At 42.1% G+C, this 13,653-nt stretch overlaps 1 protein-coding gene across 10 annotated transcripts in view; it reads right to left on the bottom strand.

The window, feature by feature from the left end:
* Positions 1-13,653, bottom strand: part of rims1b (regulating synaptic membrane exocytosis 1b) — an 87,097-nt gene that overhangs the window by 21,468 nt on the left and 51,976 nt on the right. For 6 of the 10 annotated variants that reach the window (XM_025908093.1, XM_025908099.1, XM_025908094.1 and 3 more), the window contains exons 17-21: positions 12,006-12,159; positions 7,599-7,715; positions 5,358-5,420; positions 4,881-4,958; positions 584-667 (exon numbers count right to left, since the gene is read on the bottom strand). In XM_025908093.1, the coding sequence (XP_025763878.1) occupies positions 584-667; positions 4,881-4,958; positions 5,358-5,420; positions 7,599-7,715; positions 12,006-12,159 (496 nt within the window). The remainder of the gene's footprint in view (positions 1-583; positions 668-4,880; positions 4,959-5,357; positions 5,421-7,598; positions 7,716-12,005; positions 12,160-13,653) is intronic. The other 4 variants (XM_019359500.2, XM_019359502.2, XM_019359501.2 and 1 more) reach the window with 4 other exon arrangements.

The following is a 13,653-nucleotide window of genomic DNA, read 5'->3' as shown; positions in this document are numbered from 1 at the left end:
AACAAGCATCGCCAAGTCTGAGGCAAGGATTCTCCGATGGAAAACGGTAGATTACTGACTCAGGTAGAGAGGTACAGAAAGGGATGAGTGTGAAGGTGAAGCTGTTGATTTACTGGCCAATCTCTCTCCTTATCCTCACCTTATTATTTGAAAATAAATAAATAATAAATGCACAGTATCTATGCTGCCATTTTTTCTGTTTACTGACTGCAGGGTGGAATCAATCTTAGTATACGACTCTTGGGAAGAAACTGAATAAGCATATCTGCAAAAAATATCTGAGAGACGCTGCACTCTGCAATGCTTGCTGGGACTTTTGTGGTCTATAATCTCATCTGTTCCTGTTTAACTCCTTCATCTGTCTTGGAGGTTAAACGCACTGATATATGCAAACAGCTAGATAGTTTGAGTTGGGTTATTTTTTTAAATGAGGGCGTATAATGGCAAATTTACTCATGTATGAAAGGGGCACATGATGTGAAGGGAAGTGGAGACATGCAGCATCCTAACACCCAAAAAGTTGAATGACTCTATCAGAAAAAGAGTGCAGATAGAGGTTATGGTGTGCATGTTCTTCTGATACCTGTCTCTGTCAGTAGAGTGAAAGTCTGGTCTCAGACACGTGGTGCTGGCGCTCCTCACTCTGTCCAACGACGGCTGCAGGTCACTGCACCGCCACAACAGGGCAGCAGAGAGAGAAGCAGAGATGCACAGGGACAGAGGATGCGAGGAGGAGGCGAGGTGATGAAGATGTTGAAAACAGAAGGATGATGAGTGGGAAGGGGAACAAGAGATACGGCAGAAATAGTCAAAAGAAAGAGAACAAAATAAGGCAAAGAGTGAAGATGGGAGACCACCACAGAGGGAGAAAGAGAAAGGATGAGGCGATCAAGCAAAAAGGGAGGGTTGATAAGAGAGAGGGGGACAAAGAAAATCCAGAGAAAATCAGAAGAAAGGTAACAAGAAGAGAGAGAGACAAAGAGAGAAGAAGGGAGGCCATGAGACAGCGCATTAAAACGGTAATGGCTCTGATGCTGCGTTTCCATTTATCACCGCCACTCACTCCTCACGGCCTCGTAGAGTGAGACCACTCAGATGGGAGGTTGTCATGGGAACCAGGTCTACGTGGGAGAAGGGACGGTTGTGTGTGTCTGGGAGTGAGCGAGGAGAGCAGAGCTCAGCTGCATGCCTGTCCTGTGTCACATCATGCTGCTGACAACAGCTACAATCAACAGATGGCTGGCTCGTTGCCATCGCATGACGTTGCACATGACGCTTTGAGGCCAAACGCCTGACATGGACGGCAACAAGAGCTTAAGAGTAACACCCTGCTTTTACCAGCACACGCTCCAAAGGGAAAAAGAAACAGTTTTGGGTGGCGAGAGGACCAATGGTGGGAGGCGAGGACATGTGAAGTGGGTGTGTTCTTACCTAACCGTGACCTCATCTGTGAACCTGAGCACACGGTGTGTGAGGATGCTACGAGGCAAGGCGCTGCCCCCCTCCTGCCTGTGGGGCGGCTTGCTCTTTAGGCATGCGGGGAGGGTGGAGCTGTGTGCCAGAAACCCCGCCCACAGTGGGTGGGGAAAGACCCGCATGCAAAGAGAGGCAAAGGAAAACAAAAATGATACACACAACTGACAGAAACAAGCCAAATAAGTGCAGGAAGGGGAAACAAAATGAAGTAGAACATTAACATGGTAACATAAAGTAGGGTAGCTTTAATGGCTCCTATCCACAGCTTATGTAACAGCTCGATTAAAAGGCAGCTTCCTGCAGCATCATGCCCACGAGATGAGCTACATACAGTCTGTGACTTCAGAGAGAAGAGTGTAGAGATTGTTCTCTGGTGGATTGACCCCGCACACATACGTACAGGAACATTACATGTAACACCAATTATGTAACACAATCTAAAGCTGCCGAGGCGACACGTGGTGAGGAAACCGAGCTGCAGCAGATCTATAGGATGTACGCGTTGTTATCAGAGCAGAACAGACAAAAATGGAGGGAACTGCTCCTACATGAGGTCTGTCACTCTGCTAATTATGTGTTCAGGCATTATAGCAAATATGAACCATCAGTATGTCTTTTTGATGCTGGTGATGCTTTCTACCCATTAGCACTTCGTAACCTCACCAGTTAACATTCCTCAGTTGCTAAATGTCCACATAACCCCAAGTGTCCCCTAAAGACCTTCATGAAGCAAGTCTCACTTTTTCTCCCCCCCCCCCGGCAATTTTACTGAGGCAATATTTAAATGATCTTTCACTGCACTGGTCACCTGGACATGTCCCCAGTCAACTGTAATGAATCTGCTTAAAGAGCTATACCTTTACTACCATCTCTGCTGTAGACAGATTGTAAGTGAGGATTTCTGAATGCTTCCCCCCTGTTTTTCAAACTTTGGGGGCTAAGCTACACCAAGTTATACAGAGTGGAATACATTTTAGCTTTTAACTGTTGGAAAGAAACTGAAATAGCATATTTCAAAAAATATATGAGCGTTTACTGTTCTGTGAAAGCAGTCAGAAGCAGGAAAAAGGGAAAGTAAGCAGAAACTACATACATACATACACTCTCTGATTCCATCATCAGCATCTGAAAAATGATGTTACTTCGTGTGTTTTAGCCCATCAGCTGCAAAGCATCCTCAGGTTTCATTTAACCAGCAGTCATCATCAGGGTACTCTGGCAACTTCAACCCACACCAACCTATAGCTGATCACATCTTTCAGGTTTTTTCATGAGACTCGATGGAGCACTTAGACAAACATCAGGTTACTTTAAATAAGACTAAAACCACCTGTTCTGCTCTTTAGTTAAAGTTGGTCACTAGTGGACATTATGAGCTCTGGTGGAGGAATTAACTGTCATAACTATTAGCAACCCTTCATATTAATACACAACAACCAACAAGCCCTTGCTAGTACGCACTTAAATGGCACTGCCCCCAGTTTAACCTGGTAAGCGGCCACTTTGTGAGGCAAATAATGGTTTTGCATAAGATTACTACAAGTTGTGAAAGTCCTTAACATTAAGCAATCTCCATTCTCCACATTTCTACTTTCTTTTGTTTGTAGGCCTCTTAAGGGTCTACAGACAGGCTAACAGCCCATCTCGGCTTCATTTAGCCACAGCACGTTTAAACTAAATGCTAATGCCAGTGCTTACAATGTCAACAGCATGCCAGCGCTCTAATTAGCATGGAGGAAGACAGAAATCGAGTCAAAACGCGATTTAAATGTTCAGTGGTCCGCACTGTTACCTCACAGTAAAAGGGGTCGAACCCAGGACGGGACTTTGTGTGTACAATTTAAGTGGGTTTTCTTTGGGAGCTTCAGTTTCTCCATCCATCCAAAAGGTAGACGGATTAATGCTGCCCATCTTGGTCTAGGACACTCGAGCAAAAGAGTCTTAATCTCAAGAGTTTCCTTTCTTGGTTAAATAAAGGTGACAGGGCTTTCTCCATTGCTGCCCCGAAACTCTGGAACAGTCTTCCCCCTTTCATAAACTCCTCTTCATCTTTGGAAGTCTTCAAATCGAATCTGAAGACCCACCTATTTTCCAGGGCTTTCGGATCTCTCTGACACCTCTTTTATTCTGTTTTAACTATTCTGGTCTTTTATCTCATTGGATGATGTTTGCATGTGTATACACGTATACATGTATTTTATGTTCACGTATGTGTGCTTGTGTCTGAATGTGTACATTTTTGTATTTGCATATTTGCATGTACACATATACTTTTTACAAACATATATGGATGTCTTACAATGTTTCTATAATGGTTTCATTTTATCTATTTTAATTCTTTTCATTATATTATCCCTCTGTTCAGCACTTTGGCCGACACTTGATGTCTTTTAAATGTGCTATATAAATAAAGATGACTTGACTTGACTTGACTTGACTTAAAAGTAACGAAAGGAATTAAAAGTTTAGTGAGTTCAGTTTGTTCTCTGTTGATGTTGTGTTGGATTCAGGAAGGTTTATCCAAATTATCCTGAGTTGAATAAAATCTGAAGCAACTTTATTTGCCAGTCCAGTTGATAGTTTACTGAGATTTCACTGAAAACCTAGAATGTTGTCTAGGGCAGTGATGGTCAGTAAACTCCTGAAGCCAAGGGGCCTTAAAAATATTTTGCTATGAATCACAAATTAATATAAATTATACATATATAATAGATGGGAATCATTTGTGCCCCCATTGTGCCCTCCAACAGCATCGTAGGGCCAATAACATCATCATCATTAATCTGTAATTTCATTCTTTAGGTTCAGCTGGCTGAAGTCCGTCCAAACCATCGAGTAAGGGGAAGCCGCAAATAGCTAAACTGGTGTTACAATGATGCTTGGAAAATTTTGTGTCCCTAAATGGGTCCTTGGCCCTGAAAGTTTTGGTCACCTGTTGGTCACCCAAAGCTGTTTTCACACATGAATATCTCCAGACTGAAAGTACTCAGTTTGGTTCAGGTGAGGGAACTGCCCATGCAAAGTGTGCAGAGTAGGTGAGCTCTGCTAGACCCTCACGGGCAGCATTACTAGAAACTGCAATTACTCCAGTTGTGTTTCTTTTATGATTTGTAGATGATGGGCTACACATGTAAGATTAGCAGTGTGCTCAAGTAAAAGATTGTGTAATGCAGATGGGAAAGCAACACATCTCACTGAAGCGGCACCATGACAAAGCAACTTGGCACACACTCCGACCACAGCACGCACAATCAGCACAGCGGCCTGGGAGACATATGGGCATTTATTGCATTGAGAGATCACTGCTACGAATAAATGGCCCACCAACTCCACAAATGAGTCTGGGAAAGCTGGACAGGCACAGAAAAGGGTTTGCAGGACTGCCTTTAACGCTAAAAGCTTACCTGTAAATGTCTTTATGGATACCGTTTACTAACAGGGGCATTTTGGGGGGGAGGGTGTTGCTGTATCTACCTATGCCCCTGGTTGTATGAGCGGAGATCATGCACGTAAAGGAAGACAAGAAAAAAGTGGAAAAACAATCCATAACTGCTGTTATGTAGAGAAGACATCCAAGGCAAAAAAAAAAGAAATAAAAGAAATTAATCACAAAGCTTTGCCTTCTTTAAGGTCAGGTGCCGAGCGGGGCTCAAATCCCCTCATACACTGTTTTGTGTTGTTATGAGACAGTTGAATTTATGTGTGCTACAACTACTCGTGACACTTTTGTGTTCATGCATGTGCAGAAAAGCAGAAGTAACAGACATAAACATAACCAGCACGTTCCTTTTGCATTATAAAGGCCAACTTTAAGAGTTAAGGTGGAGTTGTTAAAGTATAGTGAAAATGGAAATGATGGCAGCTACTCTTTTTCTTTTTACCTGTTTGTGTGCAGGCACTCGGCACTCCCGCCCCGGATAGACCTGTGCATCTCCAGGACCTCACTGTCATTGGCATGACGATGAGTGAACAAATGAAAAACAACACAAAAGAAGAGGATGGCAACTCAGACAGGTAAAGTGAAGTTATGAATGACAGAAACCAGGAAATCATAATTCTGAGATTTCAATCAAGTCTCCATTCAAAAGCAGAGAATCCCATATGGAAAAGACTTAGAATAAACCTGTGCATACACTCCTGTAGTAAATATTCATGTTTTACAAACAACTCTTAAGAAAGTGGCATGCAACGCCACTACCGTGTGCACTTTCTATTTTGAATCCATGAGTGCATCTGCAATGAAAAGGGGGCTGTGCACTGCGCACTATGATGGCTTAACAGTAGAAAAGCTCTACACCTTCCACATTCAGTGGCTGCAGTAAGAAGAATAGCCCAAAAAAACTCAAAACACTGACCCACTCCCACTCTCTGGTGGGCAGGTTTCACAGGGGGGCGGTGGTGGGATCGTTCAGAAGGAATCTGGAGTCTGCTGCTCAGAAATGAAAATTTCATGGGGATTTCCATCATGTTTTGGTGCAAGGTTGTGCAAATATAAATGCAGTTTTACATTTTGTGTGTTTGGACTGTAGTAAAATACGTTTCTGTGAGTCATTATCAGCAGCAGCAGAAGCACATAATATGGCAGCCGCCATTGTGACGAGGCACGAAGCACAGCAATCAGCTGCTTCCTCTCCACACGTGACAGTGTGTCATTTCCTTTCAGACGCACTGTCGATACTGTATTTGTGAAAACTAAAATAATCTGTCTTTGCTTGAATAACAAATTTTGCACTCCTCTGTATCCTGTTCACTGAGGTTCTTTCCTGAACTGCAGCAACCTTTTGCACAGCATTGCTCTGCTCATGCTCTGCATGGTTTGAATAGATCGTCAGGACAGCGGGAGAAACAGCGCCCGCTGTGGATGTCACATGTTCTGTTAAATTCTCTTTAGCTTAGAAGAGTTTAGTATTACGTGTCGTAAAAGGCTCAACAACTTTTGTTGTTGTTGTATTTTCACAATTTAAGACTATTCGGTGTAAATAAGTGTCTATGTAAACATCCACACTCGCACACATTTAATGCGCACTTGATTTAATTTCCTACAATTATATTGCATGAGGAAACTGCAAAGGCCACTTTTATGAGTAAACAGATTTAAAGATATAAAGGAGACAATAACTGCACTGCTGCAATCTGAAACTGAAGCATCCAGCATCCCAATTCACTCAATTATACAACAACACACTTTGAGTTGGGACCACCACAGAAGCCCATTTTTCCTCACAGAGCAAAGTGGTGGAATCCGCCCAAATCCAAATCCTTAATCCTAAATTTCCATCATGTGTGGCAAAAAATTCTAAGAAGAGGAAGGAAAAAAAAGAAACTCTCCAAAAACCCAAGTCACTCATAAACACCTCCACGTGCAAGGAAACCCAAGATGCACACGAGGATTCCCAGAAACTGCTTAACAGCAAAGAGAACATCTGACCATCAAAGACACAATCTGGCGACTCAGAAGTAAAATACCAGTGCTGTGCGTGCAATACAACAGGAAGTAAAACTTGAATCAGTGTAAAGAGTGAGAAAATAAAGAAATTATTTGTACATAACCCTAAACCAGAGCCATGGCACCAGCAGTACACAGGTGTGTTTTAACAGTCGAGGGGACGTACAATATGTGTAAACACAGCTTAGACTTCTAAGTGTTCCTTTCTGTTGCTCTACATATCTATCAAATCTTTTTAATTAATGCAAAGAAGAACAGAGGTCCAGTATTCTTACAGATGCAAGTGCAGCACATGCCATGTTCTGTGTGAAGGAAGCCTAAGACTTTATACTATATATACATAAAACTTCAACATTTACCACAAGTTTGTTTTTCTAGTTCTTTTCCATATGGGTAGTTTCACTCTGTTAGTAGTATTAGTAGAAATTAGTTTGGCAAGATCACATTACACACACATAAACAAAAACATTATTCAACCTTTGAGAAATATATAGAATTGTGTCAAAGCCCCGCAAGTTCATGTTTGATGATGGCCAGTTTCACTGTTAGAGAATCAACCATTGAACTGACATATGTCAATCTTTCTTTTTTACAAGTAAAAAAAGTCCACTAGAAGAGATTTTCACTGCCCCACCCCTCATCCTGAAGATCCCAGGAGATTCCAACAACAGGTTACCTGTCCTCAGAGTACTCGTAGTCCGAGTCACCTGAGCGTTGGTGCTCCAAGTGGGGCTCGTGGTAATGGGAGGGGGAGTGGGAGTGGTGGCGGTTCTGGTGGATCTCATCCAAACTCCTGATGATGAGAAAACATGTCATTTCTATATGTAATGTGAAAATGAGTGCAGTCATTAAAAGAAAATATGATCGAATGAAAAAACTATAAAGTTGTGACTTTATCATGTTTATTCTCACTTTAATGAGATCTGACTGAAGATTTGATGTAGAGACACGATGAGCACGGGTAAGAACTGAGATTGAAACGTTCTAGGTAAATGCTGCCTGCACTGCAAAGCAAGATTAATGTGTTGTTCGGGTATGTTGAGCCTAAAGTCAGAGTTTTCAGTACCAGGAAGGTGGATCTCTTTTAACCTGGCTAGATCACCATGGCAACTGCTGTGCTGAACACAAGCTAGAAGAGCAACTAGGGCACATTACAAAGTCAATCAGTCCATTTGTTGGTTATTTATCACCAAAAATTCAATGAGTAAAGATCATTTCACACACAAGTGATTTCTCACTCTTCGTTTGGCTTCGGGACAGTGTCAGAGCTGAGCGCACCGAATAGCTAAAAGTTTGAAGTTTCAGAGCTCTCAGATGTCAATGTGACACTTCAGATGAGCTGCAGCCTGAGCGTGCACAGGGAAATAAATACATTAACTCACAAATTTACAACTAATGATTTTCTGTCAGCTGTGCTCTGTTGTGGTGTTTTTTGGTTTATAGATTTGTTTAGCGTATCAGTTAAGGTGAGTCTGAGTCTTGGACCCAGAGTTTTGAGTTTGGCATGTTTTGGGGTTTTGTAGTTTTGCATTTTTGATTATTTTTGTTGATTATTGTTTTGTGCTTCTGTATTCTGCATTGGTTATATTTAGCTCTCTGCTGGTTTATAGTTTTATGTGTTTTTGACTGACGGTTTTCTTGGAGAGAGGATGACATTACCTGAAGACAGTTCAGAGACAGTGTGTTTAGACACTGATATACAACTCTTATTATTGTTGAAAAAAGCAGAAAAAAATCTCCAGATCAACCACCCATGAAATGTGACCCATGTTGTGGGGACCCAGCACTCAATCAAACATTTTAGATTTGAACTTCTGCTGCATTGCCAGCTTCTCCCTGGGTTAATAAAATGTTAACAAGAGCCGAGGTGGTTTGTCTCTTCTAGCTGTTCCAATTACTGAAATCTATAGACAGCATCATCAAAAGCATCTATATGTGGGTCTCCAAAGAGTAACTTCATTAAATATTCCCCAAACAGGGATGGGATCTGTCAGAATGGTGAATACGATCTACTTTTTAAATCTGCCTAGCTGTGACACACAGAGTCTGTCATGGTTAGGGATGGGTATCATTGAGATTTTATCCGATACCGGTGCCAAACCGGTACTTTTGAAACGGTGCCGGTGCTTAAACGGTGCTCGAACCGGTGCTTAAAGAATGGAGAACACAAACTTTGTCCAAAAACCTCTCATGTTTTTATTTTTAGCAGTCTCTTTTTTTCTGCAAAATGATAACCAAGTTAGGCTTTTCTGTTGATACAACATACCTCCTTTGGTTGGAACCGGTGCTTAAACAATGGAAACCACAAACTTTTTCCTAAAACCTCTCATGTTTAGCTGTTTTTTTTGTAAAACGATAACAATGTTAGCCTTTTCTGCAGCTATAGGGCATATATGGTATCACTCTATCAAACAAGAAGACAGCCGCATGTACCTAAGGCTACGTTCACACTGCAGGTCTTAATGCTCAATTCCGATTTTTTGATCAAATCCGATTTTTTTTGTCTGCTTGTTCACACTACAAATAAAATGCGACAGCAAACGCGCTCTAGTGTGAACCTTCAAAGCGGCCCGCATGCGCAAAAGAAGACGTCACACACAACGCGCTCTGTTTAGACCCAGAGCAAACAGTATTGTTTGACTGATGGCCCTTAATATAAAGACTTCGGACTTTACGTTTCCCAGTTTTTGCTTTAAGTTATTTTGTTATTTACATAATAATGTAAATAACCTAATAATGATCCTTATTGCTGTTTTAGAGGAGCGGTGCTTCAAAGGATAGTTGCAGATTTCTGTCAGAATCTGCAGATTATACAGTACAAATAAAATGTTCACGTTGTCTTCCCAACAGTTTCACTGACATCTACACTGGATGGCCAGGAAGCGTTCGCGATGTCTTCTCGGGCACTGATAATTGGCGTCTGTCTTGTGTCAGTGACGTAAAAGACGGATTTAATGCGACATGACCGTTCAAACAGCAGTCGCTTTCTAAAACATCGGATATGTATCGGATTCGGTACCACATACGAAAGGCTACATTCACACTGCAGGCAAAAGCGCATCAAATCCGATTTTTTTGACCCTATGCGACCCATATCCGATCATGGTATGACAGTGTGAACGGCACAAATCCGATATTTTCAAATCCGATCTGGGTCACTTTCGTATGTGGTACTGAATCCGATACGTATCCGATGTTTTAGAAAGCGACTGCTGTTTGAACGGTCATGTCGCATTAAATCCGTCTTTTACGTCACTGACACAAGACAGACGCCAATTATCAGCGCCCGAGAAGACATCGCGAACGCTTCCTGGCCATCCAGTGTAGATGTCAGTGAAACTGTTGGGAAGACAACGTGAACATTTTATTTGTACTGTATAATCTGCAGATTCTGACAGAAATCTGCAACTATCCTTTGAATCACCGCTCCTCTAAAACAGCAATAAGGATCATTATTAGGTTATTTACATTATTATGTAAATAACAAAATAACTTAAAGCAAAAACTGGGAAACGTAAAGTCCGAAGTCTTTATATTAAGGGCCATCAGTCAAACAATACTGTTTGCTCTGGGTCTAAACAGAGCGCGTTGTGTGTGACGTCTTCTTTTGCGCATGCGGGCCGCTTTGAGCGTTCACACTAGAGCGCGTTTGCTGTCGCATTTTATTTGTAGTGTGAACAAGCAGACAAAAAAATCGGATTTGATCAAAAAATCGGAATTGAGCATTAAGACCTGCAGTGTGAACGTAGCCTTAGATTGCCTCCTGTCTTTGCCCGCTGTGTCTCTCTCTGTGTGTCTGTGTGTATATATGTTGTGTGAGTTCTTGCGTCTTGTTTCCCTTGTTTCATTCCATGTTTCCCCAGTCTGCCATGTCTCTCTTGTCTCCTCCCTTCCCTCGCTCCCTCTTTGCCTTTCCTCCATTTCTGAGTCATGTTCCTCCGTTTCCTGTTTTATTGTGAAGGTCTCGTGCTTCCATGTTCGGTGTGTCTAGTTCTGCTTCCCCTGTGGCATCAAGTTAATTCGTGTCAGCTGTGTTCCCCTGTGTTTAGGTTTCACTTTTTAGTTTTGTGTTGCTTTTTCTCCCAGTAAATAAAGCTGTGTTTTGGAGTTTAAGTCCCGTCTCCGTGAGTCTGCATTTTGGGCCCTGTCCTGCCTGCGTTACACAGCTTTACTGTTTACAGTTTTACTGTTAAATCATTTGTTACACACAGCAGCCATGCTCAGGCTGAGCCCTGAGCTTCATTTTTTTTTCCTCTTTTTTTAAATTTATTTTTCTTAATTTCTGCTTAAATTCAAAAGCAAATAGTGACAATAAAATACAAAATAAACATTTTATATTTTTTTATTTTATTTTATTTTATTTTATGAACCAGCAGGGAATCTGGTAACGTCACATCTCAGAGGGTTTAGTGCAGCGGTCCCCCACCTCCGGGCCATGGACCGGTACCGGGCCACGAGAGTTGAGGCTCGGGTGTGAAATTTATCGTTTTCATCGTTATTTTTTTTAATCGTTTTTATCATTAACTCGGTTTCCTGGGGTCTTTTCCTGTGTGTTATGAATAAATCTTCTTTTATTTGGTACCGGTACTGGTTTTATTTTGTATTTATCCGCAACATCTTAAAGGCCGGTCCGCGAAAATATTGTTGGACATAAACCGGTCCGTGGCGCAAAAATGGTTGGGAACCACTGGTTTAGTGTACTGAACAGAATTTTCAATTCAATTTAACTTTATTTATAAATCACCAAATAACAACAACAGTTGGCTAAAGGTGCTTTAGAGAATAAGATAGGGACCCTACAATAACAGAGAGAAAACACCAACAATCAGACGACACCCTGTGAGCAGCAACAGTAGGAAGGAAAAACTCCCTTTTAACAGGAAGAAACCAACAGAAAGAGGCTCAAAAGAGGGCAGCAATCTGCCGTGACCAGAACAAAGCACCAGCGGACTTGTTGAGCAGTAATCCTCGCAGCGTTGCTTGGAGGATTACTCCAAGCAACGCCAAGCTTTACTTTAGGGTTCCCCCACCTGCCAAATCATCACTCAAAGTTCAGCAGGTAAAACTCCCCGGTGTAACTCACCTTTGCATGGGCACGTGTGCAGGCCGAGACCGAGCTCTGCACGTGTCTTCTCTGTGAGGAGACACCGAGCGCGAGCGGTGCTGGACGGGCCGCTGCTGCTCGGGCACAGCCAACGTGCTGCCCCGCTCTCTCTCCCTGGAGTTACGCTCTGCGCCTGCACCCGCACACAGATCCAGTGTGGACACACAAACACGTGCAAAACAAGGAAAATACATGTTTCAAGATTCACACAGATATAACATACACACAGGAGGGATACAAACACTCACACACATCCAGGCATTAGTTGTGTCCTTAGGTAAGGGTGCACCAGTTGTAATGAGTCAATACTACTTGCTACCGTTACAGGTGCCATTCACCTACAGACTGTAAAACATCACATCTGGATGTTTTACAGGCAAATAAGCAGCTTGCAAACGCAGTATAGCTGGTCATGTGACTGTTTCTGCAAATGTGTCTGTCAGACCTGAGCTCAGCTTGTTTTAATCCCATGAAGTGGCTGATGAGATGACAGATCAGACATTTACAGTTACAAGCCTACAAAGCTATAGTAAGTCACATGATACAGAAAAAATGCAGTAACAGAGCATTAGCCTCATTTAAAGCTGAGGTCGGCAGTAATGTTTGAGTCTTACAAGAAAAAAAACATCTCCTGTTGTCTGAGAGAAATCTACACTTCTCCACCTCCTCCTGGCTTTGTGATGGGAGACTCTGGCCAATCACAGGTCAAAGAGAAGCCGCTCTAATTGGCCCTTCTACAAATTCATGGGAACTTCCCTTTACTAAGTGGCAGATATTCCTGAATTAAAAAGTGGCTATTCCACTGACAGCAACTACGTACATTGCAAAGCAGCTCAAAAAAAGGACATTTAATGCACTAAAACACATCTCATCTCAGGAGCGAATATTAACCATCACCAGGCAGCAATGACAAACTATATTCAGCACCTCTCATTGCTCCCTGGATTGGTAAGATGCTAAGTTAAATTTTCTGTGATATCTAATGGTCTTGATGTAGTTGGTTGTGGTTTCTTATACCACAGAAGGGTTGGAGCCAGTTCAAGCTAACATAGGGTGAAAGGAGGGGGGTTATAGGTTATGACCTCTTCACATTTGGGAATATGTGACATGCTATGATTTAAAAGTTTCATTAATGGTTAATGATACAGAAAATACTCTTGGCCACCAATGCAAAGATGTAAAACTGCAAACTTTACTTTGATTTAACCATACGTGGGAACTACTGGAAATGGTATACAGCAATCTGAAAAGATTCTGGGACAGGAGTGTAGAGTGCAGAGGCCAGTGGTCACTTTGCTCGTCCTCCTCTGATGGTCGATGAACACCCACTTGTGTTCTGCAGAGACACTGAAACATTGGCTTGGTGTTTTTTGGGGGCGGGGTTTGGTCTTTCTAGACGTCTGCCAACTCTAGCTTTAAATATGAACGAAAGGATGTGAAACAGAACTGTGCAAAGTGAAGTGAGGCGAAGGTCTCAATCATGTCTTGTATGAATCATTAAAAGTAGCAGCCAGTTAGGGAGCTTCTAAGAATACATAGGAAGCCTCACTGGTTGGATAAGTACAAAAAAACCCTCTATGCATAAAAACTGACTCTAAGATGCAGTTAGGTATACACTTGCACTGCA

The sequence above is a fragment of the Oreochromis niloticus genome, linkage group LG6, assembly GCF_001858045.2.
Source record: "Oreochromis niloticus isolate F11D_XX linkage group LG6, O_niloticus_UMD_NMBU, whole genome shotgun sequence".
Taxonomy (NCBI): Eukaryota; Metazoa; Chordata; class Actinopteri; order Cichliformes; family Cichlidae; genus Oreochromis; species Oreochromis niloticus.
The sequence above is the reverse complement of the archived record's forward strand: the minus strand, read 5'-3'. Positions and strand labels throughout refer to the sequence as shown.